This window comes from Oncorhynchus masou, chromosome 10, assembly GCF_036934945.1.
Source record: "Oncorhynchus masou masou isolate Uvic2021 chromosome 10, UVic_Omas_1.1, whole genome shotgun sequence".
NCBI lineage: Eukaryota > Metazoa > Chordata > Actinopteri > Salmoniformes > Salmonidae > Oncorhynchus > Oncorhynchus masou.
Window position 1 is genome coordinate 3,680,434 of NC_088221.1, and position 21,514 is coordinate 3,701,947.

At 42.4% G+C, this 21,514-nt stretch overlaps 1 protein-coding gene across 1 annotated transcript in view; it reads right to left on the minus strand.

The window, feature by feature from the left end:
* nalcn (sodium leak channel, non-selective) overlaps window positions 1-21,514 on the minus strand; it is a 271,182-nt gene that overhangs the window by 223,209 nt on the left and 26,459 nt on the right. Inside the window, exons 6-8 of the mRNA XM_064975662.1 lie at window positions 12,486-12,569; window positions 12,048-12,187; window positions 11,806-11,934 (exon numbers count right to left, since the gene is read on the minus strand). Coding sequence (XP_064831734.1) covers window positions 11,806-11,934; window positions 12,048-12,187; window positions 12,486-12,569 — 353 coding nt within the window. The remainder of the gene's footprint in view (window positions 1-11,805; window positions 11,935-12,047; window positions 12,188-12,485; window positions 12,570-21,514) is intronic.

Below are 21,514 nucleotides of genomic sequence, written 5' to 3' on the forward strand. Positions count from 1 at the left end.
TTTCTTTGTTGTATTTCTTGCTTGTTTCACGATAAAAAAATATTTTGCATCTTCAAAGCGGTAGGCATGTTGAGTAAATCAAATGATACAAACCCCCCAAAAAATCCATTGTAAATCCAGGTTGTAAGGAAACAAAATAGGAAAAATGCCAAGGAGGTGAATACTTTATCAAGGTTTTTATAGTCACAGTGGGAACAACATACCATATACTACTATTGTCAGAGGCAACCTAGAACATATCCCAGTCCACGTGATCAAACAAATCTTGAAACATGGATTCCAATGATCAGACCAGAGTTGAATAGACCTTAGCACAGGTACTTCCTATTTTAGTTTATGCCTATAGGAAGAGAGGAGCAGGATGGAGTAGTGATCTGATTTGCCGTAGGGAGGGCAGGGGAGGGCATTGGAGCCATTCCAGAAGGGAGAGTAACTATGGTTGAGAGTTTTTGAAGCACGAGTACTACAGGCAATGTGTTGATAGAACTTCTGTAGCTTTTTTCATATTTGCTTTTTTTAATCTCCCAGCAAACGCTAATATTTCACTTAAAACGGTTATTTTTAATCATTTCCAGGGGGCATTTTTTCTAGAAGGTCTGATAATAACAAGTCCGGCCACCAAACATTATTACTCTTTATTATAACTATTTGAAATGGCATAAAACATCATGGCTATCAATGGCAGCCTAAAGTGGTCGATTTTCAAAATGGTACAGATTTTTAACAGCAGATAATTCAACCAGAGAGCGCCCTTAGATCGTGGGAAAAGCCTGCACTTGACCGTTGATCTTGAATCATTCCCATGGTGAACGGCAAAGCCCGCTACGCTATGAAACCACAACCTTTGATATTATCGACCGCAATTGATATGGTGAGAACAATGTGTGGGGAGGCAGAGGCACAGAACCTCACATCAATACGTTTGTCAGTTAACACTGTGAAACTAAGAATTGATGCTATAGCTAGAAAATCAAGAGGAAACTGACGGAACAACTCAAAAACTCCCCACTTCATGCTCTCCAAATGGACGTTAGCTGTAAGGGCCAAGATGCATTGACTTTTGTTCGCTACATGTCGGGGATGCTATTCACGAGGACATATTGTTCACGAAAAACAGATTCCTTGGGATAAAATGGTGGGCTTTTGCACAGATGGGGCTCCATCTATCACGGGACGGCGGGCAGGCCTCTGCACTCCAGGTTATGAATGTTTCTCCCTCTGTCATATGGATGTTTTGTATGATACACCCACTGAGCTATAATGGATACACCGAGAGCAACTGGCGGAAAAAGTGCTGAGCGTGGAGATATGCAGCAGGTAATTTTGATTGTATAAACTAAGTTGTGCACGCCAGTTCACAAAACTATGTGGACTTATGGGATAAGAGCCTGACAAAGAAAAAATTCAAATCACACCGAGCCTTGATGGTTATCAAGGGGGAGTGTTAGAAAGATTTTTCTTATTGAGAGAGGAACTGTTGTCATTTGCAATGGATGTAAAAAAAAATAAAAAATAAAAAAACGGACTCTTGACTTTCTGTGTAACAGACATATTTGGGAAACTGAACGCAAGCATGCAGGGAAAATACAAAAACATTCTACAGATGAGTGACCGAATCAGCTAAATCCATATGACTGTGATCCTGGCTCAGTGGACATGCCAATAAGTGAAATCGAACAGCTGATCGAGCTGTCACGTGACGGAATGTTGAAGACAACTCATTCACTGGTCACGATAGAGACGTTTTGGTTCCTGACTCAAAGGGAATACTGTGCCGTCTCCCTCCAAGCATTAAAAGTCACGGTACGCTGATTCAGTGCTCTCATTTGCATTGAAAACAGATTTCGATCCAGGTTGGATCAGACAGGAAAGATGAGGTGTGCACTGACGAACACGCCCCCTGACTTTGAGATGCTCCAATGCGACATGCATCAAGCACACCCATCTCATTAGAGAGATAATATTAATTAAGTCAGACTAATTTGCAATTGACTGTCATAGCCCCACATTAAAAGTATATGATGGTGAGTTGAGAATACAATCAGAAATACTGTTACAATGTTTTGCAATTGACGGCCATAGCCCCAATTAAAACAGTAAACATTGGCTGTTAATTACATAATTTATTTTCACATGGTTGGGTTCGCAAGAATATTCAGATATTATATATTTGTTCTTAATTTAACCTTTATTTAACTAGGCAAGTCAGTTAAGAACAAACTCTAATTTTCAATGACGGCCTAGGAACAGTGGGTTAACTGACTGTTCATTCTTATTTACAATGACGGCGTACACCGGCCAAACTCGGACGACACTGGGCCAATTGTGCCCCGCCCTATGGGACTCCCAATCACAGCCGGTTGTGATACAGTCTGGATTCGAACCAGGTTGTCTGTAGTGATGCCTCTAGCACTGAGATGCAGTGTCTTAGACCACTGCGCCACTTGGAAGCCCCAATATCAAAATGGGGTCGTGGGCCAAAAAAGTCTGCACTCGACCAATTGTAAAAAGGTCTTACAATTACAAAACAAATTTATGAACTACATAATTATTTACAAATGCATAGATTTGCATTACACAGCACCTAACTTCCCCATGATGGATTATCTGCACATTTTTTATAAACCAGTTAAATTGCCCTCTCTCCGGAACTAAAGGGCCATTTTTTACAAAACGTGGTACAGTATACAGCATCTATGGAGAAGGAAGTCAATCTTCAATGGTCTGTCACTTACAGGTGTTAATGTTAGCTAGCTAGCTCGGTTAGTTAAAATAGACGAAATGAGGTTGATTAGCTAATAGACTTTGGATGCCTTGTTCTACATATCATTCTATCCATCGTTCTGCTTGTGTCTCGCTAACAACGTTATACTTTGAACACAGGTTAGCTAACAGCTAGCTAGGTTAGATCATGTTTAAATATTGATAGCTACCTAGCTAGATATATATTTCATGAAATAAACTCAGCAAAAACAGAAAAGTCCCTTTTTCAGGACCCTGTCTTTCAAAGATAATTCATAAAAATCCAAATAACTTTACAGATCTTCATTGTAAAGGGTTTAAACACTGTTTCTCATGCTTGTTCAATGAACCAATTAATGAACATGCACCTGTGGAACGGTCGTTAAGACGCTAACAGCTTACAGACTGAAGGCAATTAAGGTCACAGTTATGAAAAGTTAGGGTACTAAAAAGGCCTTTCTACTGACTCTGAAAAATACCAAAAGAAAGATGACCAGGGTCCCTGCACATCTGCATGAACGTGCCTTAGGCATGCTGCAAGGAGTGCATGAGGACTGCACATGCAGCCAGGGCAATAAATTGCAATGTCCGTATTGTGAGAACCCTAAGACAGCACTACAGGGAGACAAGACGGACAGCTGATTGTCCTCGCAGTGGCAGACCACGTGTAACAACACCTGCACAGGATCGGTACAACCGAACATCACACCTGCGGGACAGGTACAGGATGGCAACAACAACTGCCCGAGTTACACCAGGAATGACATGACCCTCCAGCATGACAATGCCACCAGCCATACTGCTCATTCTGTGTGTGATTTCCTGCAAGACAGAAATGTCAGAGCCCGGATCTCAATCCCATTGAGCACGTCTGGGACCTGTTGGATAGAAGGGTGAGGGCTAGGGCCACTCCCCCCAGAAATGTCCGGGAACTTGTAGGTCCTTTGGTGGAAGAGTGGAATAACATCTCACAGCAAGAACTGGCAAATCTGGTACATCTGGTACAGTCCATGGGGAGGAGATGCACTGCAGTACTTAATGCAGCTGGTGGCCACACCAGATACTGACTGTTACTTTTGATTTTGACACCCCCTTTCTTCAGGGATAATTCTTACCTCCCTAATCTTACCTCATTTGCACACACTGTATATATATATTTTCAATTGTGTTATTGACTGTACGTTTGCTTAGTCCATGTGTAACTCTGTGTTGTTGTCTGTGTCGCACTGCTTTGCTTTATCTTGTCCAGGTCGCAGTTGTAAATGAGAACTTGTTCTCAACTGTCCTACCTGGTTAAGTAAAGGTGAAATAAAAATAAAAATAAATAAATAAAAAGGGACACAATCTATTTCTGTTAGTCACGTCTGTGGAACTTGTACAGTTTATGTCTCAGTTGTTGAATGTTCATACAAATATTTACACATGTTAAGTTTGCTGAAAATAAATTCAGTTGCCAGTGAGAGAACGTTTCTTTTTTTGCTGAGTTAGCTAGCTAGCCTCAGTTTTCTCATATCAAAACCATTAAACTCTGTAACTGTTTTAAAATCCCCGAGGAGTTTCCTTCCTCTCCGGCAACTGAGTTAGGAAGGACGCCTGTACCAATCGGTTCACTTCATTGCGAGGTATTGAAAAACCTTCCTGGTCTTTGTGGTTGAATCTGTAATTGAAATTCACTACTCAATTGAGAGACCTTACAGATAATTGTATGTGTGGGGTACATAGATGGAGTAATCATTCAAAAATCATTTTAACCACTATTATTGAACTCAGAATGAGTCCATGCAGCTTATTATGTGATTTGTTGAGAAAATGTGTAGTTCTGACTGAACTTATTTAGGCTTGCTATAACTTGACTCAAGACATTTCAGATTTTCAAATGTTATTAACTTGGAGTATATTCTACAAACAAAATTCAGTGTTTTGGTGTGTAGATACACAATCTAAATTTAAACCATTTTCAATTCAGGCTTTAAAACAACAAAATGTAAAAAAGTAAAGAGGTGTGAATACTTTCCGAAGCACCGTATTTAAACCTTTCTCTGATATTCGAGTGTCACCGTAGACAACTTAGTGGAATTTCTTATATGTCTTCCTACGGGAGAATACAACATTTCTACCCATCCTTCCAAGAAGATAACTAGCAAGCGGATCGCACCATCATCTGCTGACCATTTAGGGGATTGAGTTCTCAACCGGTGTGCCAAATTTCGCTCCATAATATAGAGTATTGGCGGAGAAATGACGAGGGGAAAAACTCACTTTAACATGGACTGCTGGCTAAAACCCATTTTCACTATCAACCCTTTATAATAGTGAGTGCAAGTTTATATGGCAATCTTCCGGTAAATAAATTTTAGTTGTAAAATAGACAAGCTATGAGTATGAGACATTGGCACACCAACAGCACCAATTGGACACACACACACAGCCAGCCCCCCCCCCCAACCTTTCACTTTTGCCGCAGGTGTTATTCCAGGAGCCGCTTGACATCTCTAATGAAAATGAATGCCTTCAAATTGGCCCGCCAGACATTCATCCACATTGTTTATTAGGGCTCAGGGATGAGAAGGGATAATTTATTGCCATATCACAAAAGGGGCAATCAAAGGCCTAGCGGTGAATCCAGATACAGCTAATTATAGAGACTCGGATAATGGCTAACACGTTATAAAATAAATCACCTTTCTTCACAACACAGACATGATAAATTAAGCCTCAAACGGTGGGTTAAAGGTCCAGTTATAGTGTGTCACAGAACATTTACTGAGATAAAAGTAAAACCAGATCTGGGATTAATCGTGATTAGTTTCACAAAATCTGTAACAAAAATGAACTGTAACTTCATGGAGATTTAAAATGGCTGCTGTAGAGTGAAGAGTCGTTGTATCTTTAACGCTCCGTGTGTTGGGCAACAATGTAACTTGGGGTTGATTTGATTCCAAAATGGAGCACATACTGAATATGTGTTAACTGTGGATTGCTTTAAATAATAATATATACAGTATATATTTTTGTTGCTAGGTAGCGTTAACTGGTGCTAGTCGGCTGTAGGTGCGCCAAACTCTGGTATTTTTCATCTCCACCTTGTTTTTAAATAGCGATCCAACATGTGTTTTCAGCATATTTATTTCCATGACTGCTCAAAACTTACTGTCTCATGCTCACTCTTGTCTCTCTGCACTGGACATATAGCAAGCAATATATTTGGAACATCAAATCACAATAAAATTGCAGTATCGAATCGCAATACATATAAAATTGTGAGACTTGCAACACATCGTATCGGCACCTAAGTACTGTGATAATATAGTATCATGAGGTCCCTGGTAGGTCATGATATTTTGTCAGCCAGTTATTGTCATGCAAAGGAATGCCGGTCTCACGGTAATTGACCGTTAATTAACATACAGGTCTCCACATACAAGCTGCTGATGTGTGCCTTTGGAACATCGACATTTTAACTCTAATAAATCTATTTAATACACACCATAATGAATCCATTATTTATTTTAGGCAGGTCTAAAGAAACATTATAGTATGAAGAAAATGTATTTCAGATTAACAGAATATGAGTTGGCCTATTACATTTTACATTTACATTTAAGTCATTTAGCAGACGCTCTTATCCAGAGCGACTTACAAATTGGATATTACGGTATGTTATATGGCTATGTGGCATGCCATAGGCTGAAGTCCTGTATATGTAGTCTATGTTAATCATTTGAAACAGGTCATATAGGCTATGTAAAATGTAGAGTTATTTGGAACCTTTAGTTTTTAATGATAAACCTTAGACTGTCATCGAAATCAAAACACATATGGGGTGCGACTACAGGCTATTGATGAAAGTCGGGAAAAAATATTGCGCTCTGTTCCTTGCCTCAGGCTGCACACACTGTTCTCTTATCAAGTGATTGTATTATCACCAAATCAGACAATTCTCATATAATATTGTCTTTACTAATATGTAAAATTAATTTTGATTTAGAATGGCCCACTATCAAATTCGGAAGGAACAGGGGCAGGGGGAAGACGGCATCGACAGACATGGCAGCTCTGCTTCTAGCTCCTAAGCAACTTTTCAGTATTTTCTTTTTTTTTAGTGTTATTTCTTACATTACTAGCCCAGAACATTTTATTTTATTTTTTTTATATCAGAGCGGCGGTAACTCACCATAATTAAGCTTGGGGCCCTGGGTCTGAACCTCGCCCTGTGCAACTGGGTCCTGGACTTCCTGATCAGCCGCCCCCAGGTGGTGAAAGTAGGAGACAACACCTCCACTTCGCCGATCCTCAACACAGGGGCCCTACAAGGGTCTGTGCACAGCCACCTCCTGCACTCCCTGTTCATACATGGCAACGCAGGCCTCCAACTCAATCATCAAATTTGCAGATGACACAACAATAATAGACTTGATTACCAACAATGATGAGACAGCCTACAGGGAGGAGATGAGGGCCCTGGCGGAGAGGTGACAGGAAAATAACCTCTTCCTCAACATCAACAAAATGAAGGAGCTGATCGTGGACTTCAGGAAAAAGCAGAGGGAGCAAGCCCCCTATCCACTTCGACAGGACCGCAGTAGAGAAGGTGAAAACTTCAAGTTCCTCGGTGTCAGCCTCCCGAGTGGAACACTGGTCTAAGGCACTGTATCGCAGAGCTAGCTGTGCCACTAGAGATTCTGGGTTCGAGTCCAGGCTCTGTCGCGACCGGGAGACCCATGGGGCAGTGCACAAATGGCACAACATCGTCCGGGATAGGGGAATGTTTGGCCGGCAGGGATGACCTTGTCCCATCGTGCACTAGCGGGCCGGGCACAGTGCGCACTGACACGGCCACCAGGTGTACGGTGTTTCCTCCGACACATTGGTGCGGCTGGCTTCCGGGTTAAGTGGGCATTGTGTCAAGAAGCAGTGTAGCTTGGTCGGGTTGTGTTTCGGGGGACGCAGGGCTCTCGACCTTTGCCTCTCGAGTCCGTACGGGAGTTGCAGTGATGAGACAAGACTGAAACAAAAACAACGAGTAAAAAAACATAGGGGGATTTTTTAAAATAAAATATAAATACAATGTAAATAATAAAATAAAATAAAAAAATGTTTGTTTCATGTTCCTCGGTGTACACATCACTGACAAATCTGAAATGGTCCACCTACAGACAGTGGTGAACAGCGCCTGTCGGGCTGTATCCCCACCTGGTACTGCAACTGCACTGCCTGCAACCACAGGGCTCTGGAGAGGGTGGTGCGGTCTCCCAACGGATCACCGGGGGCACACTGCCTGCCCTCCAGGACACCTACAGCACCCGATGTCACAGGAAGGTAAAAAAGGTCATCAAGGACATCAACCACCACAGCCACAGCCTATTCACCCTGCTACCATCCAGAAGGGGAGGTCAGTACAGGCGCATCCAAAGCTGGAGCCGAGAGAGAATGATAAAGGCTATCAGACTGTTCAACAGCCCTCACTAGCCGGCTACCACCCTGTTACTCAACTCTGCACCTTAAAAGCTGCTGCCCTATATACATAGACATGGATTCACTGGTCACTTTAATAAGGGGGATAGTTGGTCCGTTGTACAACTGAATGCCTTCAACTTAAATGTGTCTTCCGCATTTAAGGCAACCCGTCACAAGCACTTTAATAAATGTTTACATACTGTTTTACTCATTTCATATGTATATACTGGATTCTATTCTGCTGTATTTTAGTCAATGCCACTCCGACATTGCTCGTCCTAATATTTATATATTTCAAAATTCCATTATTTTGCTAATTGCTAGATACTACTGCACTGTCGGAGCTCGGAACACAAGCATTTGGCTACACCCATAATAACATCTGCTAAATATGTGTATGTAACCAATACAATTTGATTTGATTAGATGTCATCTGCCTATGCACTCCAACAGTGAATGGAAGCCTCTTTCCCGCCTGTTGGTTATTTCACTCCATGCATCAACCACTGTTTGAAGAGTATGCAGCCTCTCGGTGCACGACAGGTGATATTCCCGCGCCATGGGCTCCCCAACCCTGCAGGAACAGGCTTCATTTGGGAAAGCAAGTGAACATGTTTTCACAATGAAACATATTTCATTAAACTGTTGACAGTTATTCTCTCTGCATGCTTGAGAAAGTAATGACGGGGTGAGGGGAGGAGATGGAAACGCACAGTGGTGAGATATTCTGTAGCTTAAGGTAGTCTAACGTGTCGCCCTATTAATTATGAAATCATTTTTAAAAATCCCTACTACTACGCTATTCAAAATCAAATTCACTATTGTAGGCTAACTCTGTACGCCACCCTCGACAATCAATGAACCAACTGCATCAGCTAGGCCTATAAGTTCTCTCCCAGACTCATGAATAGAAACTTTAGATATTAGCATAAGCTAACTAGTCCATCCAGTATGCATAATAATACAGTCCACACTAGATGGCAATTACTAGAATTGGTTTTATTTTGGAATATAGGCCAGACCAATTAAAGACATATTTAATCAGTTTTCCAAATATTTTTCTGCAGTGAGTAATATGCGGTAGAATATGTATTGTATAACAAACGGCACAATCATTATTTTTTTATATATTTTTTATAGGCTTGGGCTCATATATAGGCTTATGCATATGTATAAGCTCTAATATGTGTATGGGTGTTTTGAATTAATCATCACCTTAGAAAGCACTGTCCATTTCGTTGTTAGGCTTTGAAACAACATCCACAATGACCATATTTTCCACTCAGTGGCAAGCTGGTTTTTTTTATCTTCCTTCTTCCAATTTATCAAACACAGTGAGGTGAGTTTGAAATGATTGCATTAATGTCAGAGTGGTTAGAAGGACAATAGAACCCCGAGTACCAGGCCATTAGTGAGTTGGATACTGCCAACGCATGTCCTGGGTGCATAAAAGGAGATTACCGTGACTCAACTTTCATGACTTACCCTGACTCATGACTGCTGGTGTGGCGGTAATACGGTCCCCGCACAGCCCTAGTCCCTGGCAATTCCAATATTAACTTTAACCAGACATAACTACTCTTCCCAAAGAGCACAATAAGGAATAATTTGCATATTTCACAAGATGTTTCATTCAATTCACCAAAAGGCCCAGGTCAATGTGAATAATCTCTCATATGGAATAGGTGAAGAAACCCATTTTGTCTGCACATCCAGAGGCCCTTTTTCATCCACACACATACCCACCCCAGTCAAATTCCTCCTACACATTTCGCTTTCAATCTCAATACAAATCTCATCTGTTCTGTGTGAATGACTGGAGAGGAAGTCTGTGACTTTGTGCCAAAGGCATATGGCCTGTTAGACTAACCCGCATAAAACATGTCTAAAGGTTTTAGAGTTGCCATGGCGCCTCGCGGCAGCCTAGGCAGAGAGCTCATGTCACTTCTGTACATATTTATTCAAATTATGTCAATATTTGTACAATAACTAAATGAGTGCAGAGCAAGTCTTGACATCATGAATTAGACTCCTGCTCATAAATGGATGAAAATCAAGCTAACTAATGCTAGATAGCCTCTGTGTGTTTTCATTTGAATTACACCTACTGACTTTGGGGTGGTTTCCACTGACGGTGATCCAAGAGGAGGCTATGCATGCAGCGTTGGTACTCAGGAGGAAACCTCTGAAGTAAGGAGTGGGCTGTACTCTGTGGGGAGGTTAAACTTCACCACAGTCCAAATACAGAGAATCTGCAGGTGGCGGAGATGTCTTGATGACATTGAGCTGCCTGCCTACCTGGTTGCCCTTGGACATGCTGATCTGACCATGACCATCCCCTCCGCTGACCATCTAGCTTCCAGATCCTCTCATGACTGCGTCTGCCCATCTGGAGGCTTCAAGAAACACTCAAACAGACTTGATCTAGCTACTGCTGTAGCCTATATGAACAAGCACTGAGATTCTGTCTGTAATGAAAAGCGCTATGAAAGTTTAATTATTATTATTAATGCACCCCACTTAAACCCACACATCAGGGGGGTTGACACAAACTAGCCCAATAATAACCAAATCACAAATACACCGGCTAAACCACTTCTGAAAGAGGAAGGATTTATTCATGTGAAATGTAATTCTGTGCCTTCTATTTCATCTGAAAGTAGTCAATGTACGCAGTGTCCCTGGAGCAGGAGAGCACTTGTCAACAAGCGGAGATGGACAGATCGATGGCAGAGTAGAGGCTTTAAATATAAATCCCAGACAATACACAACGTTAATGATTATGATTAGGCCTCGCAGCTCTAACTGTGATGGTGATGGCTTCTTTTGTTCCCCCACTGTGGTTTCTGTTCTCCTCGTCACCACTTACTCATCATCTGTATACCAATATTAAACACCTACACACACACCATGCACACAGCACAAATCAATTCACATGGATGTATACAAATTCACACATACAACATGGGCAACGCCATTAAGAGCTCCATTTGTCAATTTCTTGTCCTATGAGTGTATTGGCAGATCATAAATAAACTGAAAAGACGCATACCACCACCTACTGCGCTGGAGTGTGTATAGTCTGAACATGTATAAAACCAAGGTTGATGATTCACTGCCTCCTGTGGTTATATAATGATCGCCCTGCTGACCTGGATGGAATTCTATGATCCTTTCTTAACCCATAGCATGTCCCACCTAGTTGACTACTTCAATGGTGCTGCCCATGCTAAAAACATCTTTGGGCCAAGTGCGCCCTTAATCCAACTCCACGGTTGAGACTGACGGACTACTGATGCAAGACATACATACCTCATAGTTTAATTAACTTCAATCCTTTCCCCAAACCAAAACTCTTTAAAAATAAAGCCAACGCCGACCAGAGTGTCCATGATGCAGAAGTTTGAAGAGCTGGATGAGCTGACTGGCTCTCAATACAACAGACACGAACCATGGCATATTTCACCGCCAAATTGACAGACACACTGTCACAAGTTGCATACACACAGTCAGTTTAGCCTACAGTATGTTTATCCCACTGATATCATTGATACCATAGATAAAAATGTCTCATATACTAATCATTTTGTAAATGGAGGACCTTACCCATTCGTTGTGTCGTTGGTAACACAGTGATGATTGAATGTTCCGAACATCTGAACTCCCAGAATTCCATACAGAAGGAGGAAGAAGAGCAAGAATATCGACACACTCCAGATCTGTTCCCCTGATCGCCTAAACAGAGGGGATATTTGACATTAACCATAAACCAAGCACATAGTTCCAATTCAAATTATATTTCATAAACCTACGCAGGGAACGTCACTTCCTAATAGAACCCTACGTACTTGAGGATGTTGGTGATGCGTGAGCGTGGCAGCTCGAAGCGGAAGTAGATCCTGAATGCTCGGATCATGATGAGGGCTCTGGGGATTCTCAACATGCCCCAGGGAGACATCTGGTCAACAACATCCGCTATCTCAAACACCTGGGTGAGAGAGGGAAAGCTGTGAACTGAGACAGGTGCTGTACCTGGAAGACCACTGTTGTAAAGTGTATGCAAATGCGCACACACATGCACACAAATGCACACACCAGACCTATGTTAAACAAATACGGATTTTGATTTCTTTGATTTAATTTAAATTGATTGGAATTATGGAACCAAAGCAATAGCCCCAAAAGTGAAAATTCCACCCACACAGGGTACAAACTACTTTAAAGAAAACAAAGACGTATTTCACCAAGGTCTTGGACACACACAGCGTGAGGTGCAACATATGTACCTGAAGCACCAGAGACACCCAGAGGAAGAAGACCATGAAGCCATCAAACATACACCAGCGATCCTTGACGTACGAGTTATCACCCTGGATGGAGGGGGGGAGAGACAGGCAGAGGGAAACCGAGAGAGAGAGTGAGATCAATGCCATTTAAATGTTTCGGCCACGCTTTAAATTACGTTCAGCTTCAGAATGCCTTCACAGGGTGCAACCCTAAATCCTTAATCACGGGCACCCTCATAGATATCATCCTGACCAACCTGCTCTCTAAATCCACCTCTGCTGTCTTCAACCAGGATCTCAGTGATCACTGCCTCATTGCCTGCGTCTGTAATGGGTCCGCGGTCAAACGACCACCCCTCATCACTGTCAAATGCTCCCTAAAACACTTCAGTGAGCAGGCCTTTCTAATCGACCTGGCCCGGGTCACATCAGTAGAGGATGCCTGGCTGTTCTTTAAAAGTGCTTTCCTCAACATCTTAAATAAGCATGCCTGAACTGAGAACAGATATAGCCCTTGGTCCACTCCAGACCTGACTGCCCTTTACCAGCACAAAAACATCCTGTGGCGTACTGCATTAGCATCGAATTGCCCCCGCGATATGCAACTTTTCAGGGAAGTTAGGAACCAATATACACAGGCAGTTAGGAAAGCAAAGGCTAGCTTTTTCAAACAGAAATTTGCAACCCGTAGCACAAATTCCAAAACGTTTTGGGACATTAAAGTCCATGGAGAAAAAGAGCACCTCCTCCCATCTGCCCACTGCACTGAGGCGAGAAAACACTGTCGCCACTGATAAATCTACTATAATAGATAATTTCAATAAGCATTCTTCTACGGCTGGCCATGCTTTCCACCTGGCTACCCCGGCCAACAGCTCTGCACCCCCCCGCAGAAGCTTTCCAGCTGGAAACCCCTATCACTAGCCTGTTCAACCTCTCGTATCGCCTGAGATCCCTAAAGATTGGAAAGCTGCCGCAATCATCCCTCTCTTCAAAGGGGGAGACATTCTAGACCTATATCCATCCTGCCCTGCCTTTCGAAAGTCAAGTTAACAAACAGATCACCGACCACTTCGAATCCCACCATGCAATCTGGTTTCCGAGCTGGTCATGGGTGCACCTCAGCTATGCTCAAGGTCCTAAACGGTATCATAACCCCCATCGATAAAAGACTATACTGTGCAGGCGTATTCATCGACATGGCCAAGGCTTTCGACTGTGTCAATCACCGCATTCTTATCAGCAGACTCAACAGCCTTGGTTTCTAAAATGACTGCTTCGCCTGGTTCACCAACTACTACTCGGATAGAGTTCAGTGTGTCAAATCAGAGAGCCTGTTGTCCAAACCTCTGGCAGTCCAGAGGTTCAATTCTCGGGCCGACTCTTTTCTCTGTATACATCAATGATCGCTCTTGCTGCTGGTGAGTCTCTGATCCACCTCTACGCAGACGACACCATTCTGTATACTTCTGGCCCTTCTCTGGACACTGTGTTAACTAATCTCCAGACGAGCTTCAATGCCATACAACACTCCTTCCGTGGCCTCCAACTGCTCTTAAATGCTAGTAAAACTAAATGCATGCTCTTCAACCGACCGCTGCCCGCACCCGCCAGCCCGTATAGTATCACTACTCTGAAAGGTTCTGACTTAGAATATGTGGACAATTACAAATACCTGGGTGTCTGGTTAGATTGTAAACTCTCCTTCCAGACACATTAAGCATCTCCAATCCAAAATTAAATATAGAAATCGGCCTCCTATTTCACAACAAAGCATCCTTCACTCATGCTGCCAAACATACCCTCGTAAAACTGACTATACTACCGATCCTCGACTTCAGTGATGTCATTTACAAAATAGCCTCCAACACTCTACTCAGCAAATTGGATGCAGTCTATCACAGTTTTGTCACCAAAGCCCAATATACTATCAAATCAAATCAGATTGTATTTGTCACATACACATGTTTAGCAGATGTTAATGTGAGTGTTGCGAAATGCTTGTGCTTCCGACAATGCAGTAATAACCAACGAGTAATCTAACCTAACAATTCCACAACTACTACCTTATACACACACAAGTGTAAAGGGATAAAGGATATGTACATAAAGATATATGAATGAGTGATGGTACAGAACAGCATAGGCAAGATGCAGTAGATGGTATCGAGTACAGTATATACATATGAGATGGGTAATGTAGGGTATGTAAACAAAGTGGCATAGTTTAAAGTGGCTAGTGATATGTGTATTACATAAAGATGCAGTTGTGCGTCACCCCACGGACCTCCTGGTCGTGGCCAGTTACGACAGAGCCTGGGCGCGAAACCAGTACAGCGCCCTTAACCACAGCGCCACCCGATGATCTATATGGCCTTCCTGTGACATCGGGTGGTGTAGGTGTCCTGGAGGGCAGGTAGTTTGCCCACGGTGATGCTTTGTGCAGACCTCACTACCCTCTGGAGAGCCTTACAGTTGTTGGCGGAGCAGTTGACGTACCAGGCGGTGATACAGCCCGACAGGATGCTCTCGATTGTGCATCCGTAGAAGTTTGTGAGTGCTTTTGGTGACAAGCCGAATTTCTTCAGCCTCCTGAGGTTGAAGAGGCGCTGCTGCTCCTTCTTCACAACGCTGTCTGTGTGGGTTTACCAATTTACCAATACCAGTTTGTCCGTGATGTGTACGCCGAGGGTGGTCCTGGAATCGAACCCACTATTCTAACACTGCAATGCTCTACCAAGATTTATGACAAGATTAAACATGCTTTGCGAAGCATAAATGTAATATGATTGATAAAGCCTTTACAAAGCAATGCTTATGCCACCCTTTTTAAAGCAAAGGTTTACATCATATTTGACATAGTGGGTTATGTCACATTTGATATTGGTGGTTGTCACACAGCAATGCCACATGTATGAACCCTTTATTGTGCAAAACATACACTATAAATTATTTGAGACATTTATGGTCCTTCGAACCGGATGATGACTGAACCAAAGACAGGTGAAAAGGAAATAGAGGCGGAAAGGGAAAAATTGTCTCCACTGGAAGGAAGAAGAGGAGGAGAGAGCAGCTGAGGGAAAGGTCTTGGAACAAAGGAAATACCCAGGAGCTAAGCCTAAAGCAACAGAGGCTTCATCCTCAACCACCAGCAGCACCAGAAGAACCAGGCAAGCACCTGGTTATCTTAAGGATTATGTGGTTGAGTTTCCGACATCAAAGGGCAAGCACACCAGAGCTCAAAGTGTTGATGGATCAACTATACGTTTCAGCCATCAACCATCTTCTCTGAGCCAAGGACCGGAAACTGCTTTGGAGCAGGAAAGTGGTCTACATGAAGAACCTATGGAGGAGGTAACTCCCACTGCACAGGTCGACCAGCTTCCTGAGGCAGGCTCCGCTCACCCCTTAACTAACGGGAAATCGTCGAAGCACTCTAGACTGAGTGGGAGTTCGACCAGTGGATACTCCTTTGGAAGTGGCCATGGCAGCCGCCATTCACAGACTACTCAGTAAATATACCACCTTATGGTTAAAGGAATTCCTGCCTCAGTCTCATCCATTCCTCTGTCACCTGACACGTGACCACCTGTTCACCTTCACTGTCAGTCATCCTACCTGTCCAGCTACCCAAACAGATTCCACTAATCTTTCAATGGTTCTTCTTATATGGCTCTACGTTTGAATATGAAGTAATTGTTGTGCATTCAGTGCAGTCAACAATTAGGGGCCGGTATGTTAGAGCCGATTTGGACATATTTGTATAAAAGACTGAACATATGGAGCTCCATGTATATTTGTGTAAATATATTAAATATTAATGTACATGATGAAATATTAGGTACGTACCTTTATGATTTATATTTACCTGATTGAGATATATTCATTTGCTGTTAGTGTAACTCAGTTTTTGCCCCCCCCCTCTTGCCTGTTCATTGTGTTGTGGTAAGTGTGTTAGGATAAAGGCAGGAAGTTGGGCCTTCGGGAGAAGGAGTCCTTGCTAGATGCGGGAGCGGTATAGTTTTTTGACCATACAGACATACAGACATACAGAAAGGTCATAATATGTATTTTCCATATCAAGTATTCTATGCTTTAAGTTGATTGGAGAATCATTTGAATGTCATTGAATGTTTGGCCGTCATTTGAATGTCATTGAATGTTTGGCCGTTTGGAAACCTTGAGTGTGGACTGTATGCGTACCAAACAACCCCGCTTCAGGCGTGGGCAGTGGCTATGGTAAAGACGAAAGGAAGCCACTACAGTAGAGTTTATGAAGGCTTTATGAAATTCTTACAAACTGCATGTTATTTAAAGCGGGCCGTTTTTAATACAAAGCAGGCCTTATCAATTCAGAGTTGCAGAGCTAAAAAAAAACTTGAATGGCCCACTGATGTAGTTGGAAGACGGATGGGAGAATTTATGACTTGTTACAGACATATTCTCTGACCGAATGGGACCCTGTGATAACAAAACAATATGGTTATCAAATACACAAAAAATATACAGTTGAAGTCGGAAGTTTACATACACCTTAGCCAAATGCATTTAAACTCAGTTTTCACAATTCCTGACATTTAATTCTTGAAAAATCTCCCTGTCTTACGTCAGTTAGGATCAACACTTTATTTTGAGAATGTGAAAAGTCAGAAAAATAGTAGAGACTATTTATTATTTATTTCAGATTTTATTTCTTTCATCACATTCCCAGTGGGTCAGAAGTTTACATACACTCCATTAGTATTTGGTAGCATTGCCTTTAAATTGTTTAACTTGGGTCAAATGTTTCAGGTAGCCTTCCACAAGCTTCCCACAGAGCTGGTGTAACTGAGTCAGGTTTGTAGGCCACCTTGCTCGAACACATTTCTTCAGTTCTGCCCACACATTTTCAATAGGATTGAGGTCAGAGCTTTGTGATGGCCACTCCAAATCCTTAACTTTGTTGTCCTTAACCTCTTACACCTATGGTGGCGCTATTTCATTTTTGGAAGAAAAACGTTCCCGTTTTAAACAAGATATTTTGTCACAAAAAGATGCTCGACTATGCATATAATTGCTACTGTTCGAAAGAAAACACTCTGACGTGTCCAGAAATACAAATATCTTCTCTGTGCGTGCCCTTTAACGTGAGCTTCAGGCAAAACCAAGATGACTTGGCATCCAGGAAATGACAAGGATTTTTGAGGCTCTGTCTTTCATGATCTCCTTATATGGCTGTGAACGCAAGAGGAATGAGTCTGCCCTTTCTGTCGTTTCCCCAAGGTGTCTGCAGCATTGTGACGTATTTGTAGGCAGATCGTTGGAAGATTGACCATAAGAGACCACATTTACCACGTGTCCGCCCGGTGTCCTGCGCCGAAATTGGTGCGCAAAAGTCACCTGCCAGTATTTTTCCATGGGGCACAGAGAGAGAAGCAAGCTTCCACGAACTGCATGTCAATGAAGAGATATGTGAAAAAACACCTTGAGAATTGATTCCAAACAACGTTTGCCATGTTTCGGTCGATATTATGTAGTTAATCCGGAAAAAGTTTCACGTTGTAGGTGACTGCATTTTCGGTTCGTTTCGGTAGCCAGGCGCAATGTAGAAAACGGAACGATTTCTCCTACACACAGACGCTTTCAGGAAACACTGCGCATCTGGTATGTGGCTGGGAGTCTCCTCATTGAAAACATCAGAAGCTCTTCAAAGGTAAATGATTTTATTTATTTGGTTATCTGGCTTTTGTGAAAATGTTGCGTGCTACATGCTACACAAAATGCTATGCTAGCTTAGCATACTCTTACACAAATTAGTCAATTTCTATGGTTCAAAAGCATATTTTGAAAATCTGAGATGACAGTGTTGTTAAGAAAAGGCTAAGCTTGAGAGCAAACGCATTATTTTAATTTTATTTGCGATTTTCAGAAATCGTTAACGTTGCGTTATGCTAATGAGCCTGAGGCTTAGTCACAATCCCGGATCCGGGATGGGGAGTTTCAAGAGAAAGCAAATTTGCCACAAGTTGGAAGTTGTACATTTGGAAGACCCATTTGCGACCAAGCGTTAACTTCCTGACGGATGCATTGAGATGTTGCTTCAATATACAGTGGGGCAAAAAAGTATTTAGTCAGCCACCAATTGTGCAAGTTCTCCCACTTAAAAAGATGAGAGAGGCCTGTAATTTTCATCAGGTACACTTCAACTATGACAGACAATATGAGAAAAAAAATCCAGAAAATCACATTGTATGATTTTTTATGAATTTGCAAATTGTGGTGGAAAATAACTATTTGGTCAATAACAAAAGTTTCTCAATACTTTGTCATATACCCTTTGTTGGCAATGACAGAGGTCAAACGTTTTCTGTAAGTCTTCACAAGGTTTTCACACACTGTTGCTGGTATTTTGGCCCATTCCTCCATGCAGATCTCCTCTAGAGCAGTGATGTTTTGGGGCTGTTGCTGGGCAACACGGACTTTCAACTCCCTCCAAAGATTTTCTATGGGGTTGAGATCTGGAGACTGGCCATTCCAGGATCTTGAAATGCTGCTTACGAAGCCACTCCTTCATTGCCCGGGTGGTGTGTTTGGGATCATTGTCATGCTGAAAGACCCAGCCACGTTTCATCTTCAATGCCCTTGCTGATGGAAGGAGGTTTTCACTCAAAATCTCACGATACATGGCCCCATTCATTCTTTCCTTTACACGGATCAGTCGTCCTGGTCCCTTTGCAGAAAAACAGCCCCAAAGCATGATGTTTCCACTCCCATGCTTCACAGTAGGTATGGTGTTCTTTGGATGCAACTCAGCATTCTTTGTCCTCCAAACACGACGAGTTGAATTTTTACCAAAAAGTTATATTTTGGTTTCATCTGACCATATGACATATGACATATGACACGTTTTCTGTAAGTCTTCACAAGGTTTTCACACACTGTTGCTGGTATTTTGGCCCATTCCTCCATGCAGATCTCCTCTAGAGCAGTGATGTTTTGGGGCTGTTGCTGGGCAACACGGACTTTCAACTCCCTCCAAAGATTTTCTATGGGGTTGAGATCTGGAGACTGGCCATTCCAGGATCTTGAAATGCTGCTTACGAAGCCACTCCTTCATTGCCCGGGTGGTGTGTTTGGGATCATTGTCATGCTGAAAGACCCAGCCACGTTTCATCTTCAATGCCCTTGCTGATGGAAGGAGGTTTTCACTCAAAATCTCACGATACATGGCCCCATTCATTCTTTCCTTTACACGGATCAGTCGTCCTGGTCCCTTTGCAGAAAAACAGCCCCAAAGCATGATGTTTCCACTCCCATGCTTCACAGTAGGTATGGTGTTCTTTGGATGCAACTCAGCATTCTTTGTCCTCCAAACACGACGAGTTGAATTTTTACCAAAAAGTTATATTTTGGTTTCATCTGACCATATGACATTCTCCCAATCTTCTTCTGGATAATCCAAATGCTCCCTAGCAAACTTCAGACGGGCCTGGACATGTACTGGCTTAAGCAGGGCGACACGTCTGGCACTGCAGGATTTGAGTCCCTGGCGGCACAGTGTGTTACTGATGGTAGGCTTTGTTACTTTGGTCCCAGCTCTCTGCAGGTCATTCACTAGGTCCCCCTGTGTGGTTCTGGGATTTTTGCACACCGTTCTTGGGATCATTTTAACCCCACGAGGAGAGATCTTGCGTGGAGCCCCAGATCAAGGGAGATTATCAATGGTCTTGTATGTCTTCCATTTCCTAATAATTGCTCCCACAGTTGATTTCTTCAAACCAAGCTGCTTACCTATTGCAGATTCAGTCTTCCCAGCCTGGTGCAGGTCTACAATTTTGTTTCTGGTGTCCTTTGACAGCTCTTTGGTCTTGGCCATAGTGGAGTTTGGAGTGTGACTGTTTGAGGTTGTGGACAGGTGTCTTTTATACTGATAACAAGTTCAAACAGGTGCCATTAATACAGGTAACGAGTGGAGGACAGAGGAGCCTCTTAAAGAAGAAGTTACAGGTCTGTGAGAGCCAGAAATCTTGCTTGTTTGTAGGAGACCAAATACTTACTTTCCACCATAATTTGCAAATTAATTAATTAAAAATCCTACAACGTGATTCTCTGGATTTTTTTTCTCTAATTTTGTCTGTCATAGTTGAAGTGTACCTATGATGAAAATTACAGGCCTCTCATCTTTTTAAGTGGGAGAACTTGCACAATTGGTGGCTGACTAAATACTTTTTTGCCCCACTGTATGGACATTATGGCCAAACAGTTCTATTTTTGTTTCATCAGACTGGATGACATTTCTCCAAAAAGTATGATCTTCGTACCCATTTGCAGTTGCAAACCGTAGTCTAGCTGTTTTATGGCGGTTTTGGAGCAGTGGCTTCTTCCCTGCTGAGCGGCCTATCAGGTTATGTCGATATAGGACTCGTTTTACTGTGGATATATATACTTTTGTACCCGTTTCCTCCAGCACCTTCACAAGGTCCATTGCTGTTGTTCTGGGATTGATTTACACTTTCGCACCAAAGTATGTTCCTCTCTAGGAGACAGATCACGTCTCCTTCCTGAACAGGTATGACGGCTGCGTGGTCCCATAGTGTTTATACAGATGAACGTGGTACCTTCAGGAGTTTGGAAATTGCTCCCATGGATGAACCAGACCTGTGGAGGTATACCATTTTTTTTTAGGTCTTGGCTGACTTTTGATTTTCCCATGATGTCAAGCAAAGGGGCACTGAGTTTGAAGGTAGGCCTTGGAATACATCCACAGGTAGACCTCCAATTGACTCAAATTATGTCAATGAGAAGCTTATAAATCCATGACATCATTTTCTGGAATTTTCCAAGCTGTTTAAAGGCACAGTCAACTTAGTGTATGTAAACTTCTGACCGACTGGAATTGTGATACAGTGAATTATAAGTGAAATAATTTGTCTGTAATCAATTGTTGAAAGAATTACTTGTATCATGCACAAAGTAGATGTCCTAACCAACTTGCCAAAACTATAGTTTGTTCACAAGACATTTGTGGAGTGGTTGAAAAACACGTTTTA